This window comes from Aedes albopictus, chromosome 3 (assembly GCF_035046485.1).
Source record: "Aedes albopictus strain Foshan chromosome 3, AalbF5, whole genome shotgun sequence".
Lineage (NCBI taxonomy): Eukaryota > Metazoa > Arthropoda > Insecta > Diptera > Culicidae > Aedes > Aedes albopictus.
Window position 1 is genome coordinate 81,458,907 of NC_085138.1, and position 7,268 is coordinate 81,466,174.

Genomic DNA, 7,268 nt, shown 5'->3' on the forward strand with positions numbered 1-7,268 from the left:
GCTCTGCGAGAAATGCCAAAAATGGTTTCATTTCATGTGCGCCGGCGTGACGTCTGACATTAAGAAGATTCCCTGGTCGTGCGTTAGTTGCAGACAAGCTGCCACAACAGCAAATAATACTCGCGGTCAAGTCGAAGGTGGCACAGTTCTGGAAGTCTCCGATTCGATGGAAAAGGACCAACAGGAGAAAAGTGACCCGAGGACGTCGGCAGACGACGACGATGAAGAAGAACGCCAACACCAGAAGGAGCTGCGAATGATGAAAGAACGTTTTGACCGTCAATTCCAACGGGAAAAGGAGAAGATGATGATGCAGATACGTTTGGAACGAGAAATGCTGGAGAGAAAGAAAGCGGTAGAAGCGGAACTACACAAGATGCGGAGTGAGCTGTATGAAGAGTTCGAGTATAGCCCCGATCACCTGGATCAGGAGAACGGCGCCGTAGGTGGTAAACCAGTACCAAATCAGGAGCAAACAGATGCGGACTTGGAGAAGATGTGGAGGGACAAGCTAAAATTCCCGTACGAGCAACGCAAACCCATTGCGGACCCCCGGGGGGCTTTTCCCAAATGTTCTACGCCCAAAGAAGTTTCAATGCAACTGGGTACCATCAACAACCATCAGGGGCCACCGGAAAACGATCCGAAGGAAAACACACCGCTGAGGAACCCGCAAATACCAACAACGAAGGTAAACAAACCAGGTTTGCCATCTCTACCAGTGCCTTCTTTCTGTCCACCGGCGGCTGTTCAGCCACACGCTCCAACGCTCCATCGACGTCAAGGACTCCAGCCCGTCGCACATGCGAACTTCTCTGTATCAGACGCGTTGCATGACAGTCGTGACCAGGCTCCAATCCTTCCAGAGCAGGAGTTGACAAGAGCGCAGCTTGCAGCTAGAAAAGGTCCCTTCGCTAAGCTGCCAGTATTCACGGGACGGCCAGAGGAATGGCCACTGTTTATAAGCAGTTTCAACAACGGGAACGCAGCCTGCAACTGGACCGACCTAGAGAATCTTGGCAGGCTTCAAGAAAGCATCAAAGGGCCAGCACTGGAAGCCGTGAGGAGCAGGCTGTTGCTGCCAGAATCGGTCCCAAGAGTGATCGAAACGCTTCGCCACCTGTATGGCAGACCGGAACAACTTCTTCATTCTTTGCTGCAGAAGGCAAGGAAAGCTGACCCCCCCCGCGTGCCGACCGCCTTGGCACATTTATCAGCTTTGGCATGATCGTCCAACAATTGTGCGACCACCTGGTGGCCTCAGGAATGGTTGAACATCTCGTGAATCCCATGCTCATTACAGAGCTTGTTGAGAAGTTGCCCCCCACCACGAAAATGGAGTGGGTTCGGCACAAGCGTCAGCAGGCAGCAGTCGATCTCAGCACCTTTTCGGATTTCTTTTCCGAAATTGTTTCGGAAGCAACGGAGGCCACACTCTATGCAGAGCCTCGAACCGATAGTCGTTCAAACCGAGACTGGAAAGAAAAACGACCGAAGGGCAAAGAGCATCAAGGGTTTCTGAACGCACACGTCGGCGTGGAGCATTCGTCGCATCAGTCACATCAGTACGCCATGTCGCGGTTGCAATAGTCTGGAGCATAGGACCCGTGGCTGTGAGGATTTTCGTAGACTGGTCTGGAACGACAAGGTGAAAATAGTAGAGAAGTGGAAAATGTGCAAAATGTGTTTGAATGAGCACGGTGAGGCACGCTGTCGGTTTAAAGGGCACTGCAACGTCGGAGACTGCAAGGAAAGGCACCATTCCCTTCTTCATCCACCGAGCTCAAGCACACCTCTGTCAACGAACTGCCATGTGCACGACTCGGAGCAGCATCCCGTCATTTTTAGGATGGTTCCGATCAAACTGCACCACGAAGGACGCACCTGCAATGTCATTGCCTTTTTGGATGAAGGGTCCTCGTATTCCCTGATGGAGAGCAACGTGGCCGAACAACTCAAGCTAAAAGGAGCTTGGGAACCGATTCTCGTGAAGTGGACAGCTGGGATGAGTCGGCTTGAACGAAATTCTCGCCGTGTTGACGTGTCGATCTCGCCGAGCGGATCCAACGAGAAACTTCTCCTACGAAATGTCCACACAGTCCAAGAGCTCCAACTGCCGGAGCAGAAGATTCGTTTTGCCGAGGTTGCCGCCCGTTTCAAGCACCTTAGTGGGTTACCTGTGGCTGATTGCTTGGGTGGCTCTCCAAAAATTCTTATTGGACTGAAACACCTACACGTGTACGCACCATTAGAGTCACGAGTCGGCAACGCTGGGGAGCCAATAGCGGTTCGCACGCGGCTTGGTTGGACAATATATGGCCCTCAAGGTAATAACGTCACCGGAACCGGGTTTTCTGGGCATCACACAGCTGTTGAACTAGCAGATTTGGACCTCCAAGAACTTCTTCGAAAACATTTCACGCTAGAGGAGTCTGGCTTACTAGTCAAGGTACTCCCAGAATCTAACGAAGATCGTCGAGCGAGAATAATGCTGGAGCAAACCACCCAGCGCATCGGAGACCACTTCGAGACCGGCCTTTTGTGGAAAAACGACGACCCTCAATTGCCGGACAACTACCAAATGGCGGTAAAGCGACTGAAGAGCCTGGAACGAAAGTTAGGGAAAAATCCAGAACTGGCGCTGAACGTGGAGAAGCAGATCGACGATTATCAGCGGAAAGGATACGCCCACATCGCTACTAGCAGAGAGTTGAAGGAAGCTGAACCGGGTAAGATCTGGTACCTTCCCTTAAACGTCGTGCTCAACCCCAAAAAGCCGGGAAAAGTCCGGTTGGTCTGGGACGCTGCTGCGGCCGTGCAGGGGAGATCACTCAACACCGAATTGTTAAAGGGCCCCGATCTTCTGTCAAGCCTTCCGTCCGTCATGTGTCCCTTCCGTGAGCGGCCTGTCGCCTTTGGCGGCGATATTGCTGAAATGTACCACCAGATACATATACGGGCAAGTGACAAGTCGGCACAGAGGTTTTTGTATCGGACAACTGCTTCTGGACCTCCAACGATTTTTGTAATGGATGTTGCCACCTTCGGCTCAACCAGCTCACCGTGTTCTGCGCAGTATATCAAAAATCGAAATGCTCAGGAGTACTGCGAAGAATATCCAGACGCAGTTGAAGCTATTGTCGGCAAACACTATGTCGACGACTATTTCGACTCCACGTTCACGGTACACGAAGCAGTCAAACGAGCAAAACAGGTCGTTTTCATCCATTCAAAAGCTGGATTCCATATGCGAAACTGGGTGTCGAACAGCGCAGAATTTCTCCGGCATTTCAACGGGCAACCGGATAATCGCATAATACACTTCAACTGCGACAAGTCCAACTACACGGAGAGAGTCTTGGGTATGTCATGGAACACCCAGGCAGATGTTTTCGTGTTCGCGGTTGTTATGCATGACGACCTGAAACCTTACCTCATGGAAGAGAAGCTGCCAACGAAACGAATACTACTGAGAATCGTCATGAGCTGCTTCGATCCCCTCGGTCTGTGGACGTTGTTCACCGTTTTCGGGAAAATGATCATCCAAGATCTCTGGAGAAACGGGTGTTCGTGGGATGATGTTGTCGACGACAATTCTGCGAAAAAATGGTTCAAATGGATTGAGCTGCTGCCACGTGTTCAGGAGATGAAGATTCCACGCTGCTATTTTCTAGATACGAAACCTTCCGACTACCAGAATTTAGAGCTTCACGTGTTTGCAGACGCAAGTGAGGAGGCCTATGGATGCGTTGCCTATTTCCGAGTCCTAGTGAACGGACAACCAAGAGTTGCACTAGTATCCGCAAAGTCGAAGGTGGCTCCACTACAGTACATGTCCATCCCCAGAATGGAGCTCCTCGCCGCTGTACTTGGTGCTAGATTAGCTGCTGCAGTCAAAGCTAACCATTCTGTAGAAGTAAGGACTGTTATGTTCCATATTGACTCCGCAACCGTACTTTCGTGGATCCAATCCGATCATAGGAAGTACAAACAGTTTGTGGCGTACCGTATCGGGGACATTTTGAGCCTCACTAGCCCACAGGAATGGAACTGGATCCCAACGAAATACAACATAGCCGAGGTGATTACGAAGTGGGGTAAGCATGGTCCACCAATAGAGTCCGATGGTGAGTGGGTACGCGGTCCTGAAATACTTCGCAGACCAAAAGAAGAGTGGATTCAACGACCCCTACCAACTCCAGGCGTTAAGGAAGAGCTGCGAGCGTATCACTTGTTCCACGAAATTTCATTTTCCAATAACTTGATCGACACTACCCGATTTTCGCGCCATACTATCCTGGTTCGAAGCATCGCTTGCGTATTTCGATTCATTTCAAATTGTCGCAAAAGGGTTAAAGGACAGCCGATCGAAACTCTTCAAGCTACGCCAAAATTGGAAAGGTCGATCAAAAGGGTATTCCTGTCGAACAAAACTCCGCTAAAACGTGATGAATATCGACTGGCTGAGAACTATCTGTGGCGAACGGCGCAGCAAGAAGGTTTTGCTGACGAGCGGAAGACATTACTGAAGAATAAGGAACTGCCTCAGGTAAAGTGGCACTCCATAGAACGATCCAGTGTGCTCTACAAATTGGCTCCTTTTCTGGACGAAGAAGGGGTGATTCGTATGGAAGGCCGCTCGGCGCATGCAGAATTCATCCCATTCGAACAGCGGTTCCCAATTGTGCTTCCAAAACCGGGAGACCGTGGTGAATGAACTACGCCAACGTTTCTACGTCCAACACGTTCGAGCAGCGGTTCTGCAGGTCATGAAGGATTGTGCGCGGTGTAAAATCATGAAGTGTCGTCCGGCAATTCCTAGAATGGCACCACTCCCAGTACAACGTCTGACTCCAAAGCTACGACCATTCAGCTATATAGGGATAGACTACTTTGGTCCGGTGGTTGTGACAGTTGGTCGCCGTGCAGAGAAAAGATGGGTCTGCCTGTTTACGTGTCTCGTTTCCAGAGCGATCCACATGGAAGTGGCTCATAGCCTAAGTAGCCAATCCTGTATTATGGCTATTAGGAGATTCATCTGCAGAAGGGGTGCTCCACTGGAAATATTTTCAGACAATGGCACCAACTTTTTGGCGGCAAGCAAAGAGTTAGTTCAACAAGTTCGATGTATTGAATTGGAATGTGCAGATATCTTCACCGATGCGAGGACGCAATGGAGTTTCAACCCGCCAGCCGCACCGCACATGGGCGGGATATGGGAACGGTTGGTGAGATCAGCAAAGGAAGCGTTGAAATCCCTACATGAAGGCGGAAGGTTGACTGACGAAATCCTGCATACCGTTTTGGCTGAAGCTGAGGATATGGTTAGTTCCCGACCACTTACGTATGTACCTCAGGAATCTGCAGAATCCGAGGCGCTCACACCGAACCATTTCTTCCGTGGGTTACCTGCAGGAGAGCGAGAGGAAGTTAGGACGCCGACGAACTCAGCCGAAGCACTCAGAGATAGCTACAAGCAGTCCCAGAAATTGGCTGACGTCTTGTGGCAAAGGTGGCTGAAGGAATATGTGCCTACGATCAACCATCGCACCAAATGGCTGGAGGAGCAAGATCCGGTGAAAGAAGGAGAGCTGGTGTACATAGTCGACGGAAACAATCGCAAAACATGGATAAGAGGCATTGTGGTGAAGGTGTTACGAGGCATTGACGGAAGAGTGCGTCGGGCACTAGTGAAGACTTCGAAAGGAGTGTATCGTCGTGCTGTTGCCAAACTGGCGGTGATGGAGCTTAGGAGTAAATCTGATTCTTCTTGCGAACGCGGACCAGATTTACGGGAAGGGGAATTGTTACCACCACTGCTGGGCACAACTCTAACTGGCCTGTCGAAGAGTGACCAGACCGATAAATGTCACGGTAAAGTTGACAGCGATGCTTGACGTTCGAAGAGGAGAAAGAGAAGTTTTTAAAAACAAAAAGAAAATTGGATTACTTGCTAAAATTTGTGGGTGAACTAAAAGTGCTATTTTTATAACTAAATTGAAGTGAATTTGAACTTAAAGTTAACATAAAGAATTCGGATTCGCTTGATCATACAAAGGAGGAAGATTTGTCAGGTCATTGAAAACCACATGAAGAACATCAGTGATTTTTGAGCCGTATGCTACTACTGCTGCAAAAACCGGTGTATTTCTTCTACGTGTCCTGAACAATCGTAAAGAAGAATTATCGAAAAGGTAATCGGTTGGCATTTGATTCCGTTCAGTTTTAGAAACTAAAATAAATAACGCCACTCTTAGAAACTTCTTCTATAAAAAAAAACTTCACATGGCGACCGTGACAGGACACTGTCGTACGGTTATTCAGCTCTTTTACCAAAACCAGTAGAACAATTTATGATAGTTTTGCAGCTTTGCTCTCTTTGTCATGGGGTACTTTTTAACATCTGTTAGAGCTCAAAGTTGGTCTCAAAATATGCCTTAACGCACTGAATTATATGGGCAAATTTCAAACAATTTGGCCGACAAAAACCTATCATGACGAAAAGAACACAACTGCCGAAAAAACTCAATGTCAACCTATGTCTAATGCGATTAGTTTAGTTGAACTCTAAATTACATCAGTTGTTTTAATGCGATCAAGTTAACCAAGTTGATTACGAAAAAGCTTTCAACTGTCTCAACCACGAAAATATGTGGGGAAGTGGGGAGCAAGGGCAAGGGTGTCCCTGAGAAAATCATCGGCCTCATTCAAGCAGAGTACGGGACATTTCTGTGCAGAGTACAGCAAAACGATGTCTTATCCGACCCCACCCGGGTCGTCGCTGGAGAGAGGCAAAGATGTATTTATACTACATATCACCGCTACTGTTCCTCATCGTAATCGACGAGATCCTGGTAGGTGCGATTGATCGTGAACCAAATCGTGGGTTGCTGTGGCAGCCCATTACCATGGAGGAGCACCTCAATGACATCGAACTGGCAGAAGTGGTTGATGACGTTGCTCTCATTGCTCAACGGCGGTCTGATATGCAGAGTAAGCTCAATGATCTTGCCGATCGCTCCTCGGCGGCAGGTCTTATCATTGACATTAACGTCAACAAAACCAAATCATGGCCAACTCTTCTTCCAGCTTTACGGTAGCTGGGCTGACAGTAAAAAATGTTGAAAGCTTCCAAACACCCTCGTTCTTGTATACGGCCGTATCCACCTTTGATTACACAGCCCATTTTATTTTGCTGGCGTAAACGGAAATTTACATTCGAAAGTGAGTTGCCTTTGCGAGTTTAAGAAATGTATGGGAAAACAATC

At 48.7% G+C, this 7,268-nt stretch overlaps 2 protein-coding genes across 2 annotated transcripts; both read left to right on the forward strand.

Annotated features, from left to right (window-relative positions):
• The first annotated feature begins 1,681 nt into the window (after positions 1-1,681).
• Positions 1,682-4,717, forward strand: LOC134290254 (uncharacterized). Its single transcript, XM_062857353.1, has one exon. The coding sequence runs from the start codon at positions 1,682-1,684 to the stop codon at positions 4,715-4,717; it is 3,036 nt and encodes a 1,011-aa protein (XP_062713337.1).
• Positions 4,718-4,823: 106 nt separating this feature from the next.
• On the forward strand, positions 4,824-5,897 carry LOC134290255 (uncharacterized). Its single transcript, XM_062857354.1, has one exon. The coding sequence runs from the start codon at positions 4,824-4,826 to the stop codon at positions 5,895-5,897; it is 1,074 nt and encodes a 357-aa protein (XP_062713338.1).
• Positions 5,898-7,268: the final 1,371 nt, after the last annotated feature.

Bases quoted from the DNA above. Each gene is read 5' to 3' on its own strand.
- LOC134290254 (XM_062857353.1), top strand. From the start codon at position 1,682: ATGTGTTTGAATGAGCACGGTGAGGCACGCTGTCGGTTTAAAGGGCAC.
- LOC134290255 (XM_062857354.1), top strand. From the start codon at position 4,824: ATGGCACCACTCCCAGTACAACGTCTGACTCCAAAGCTACGACCATTC.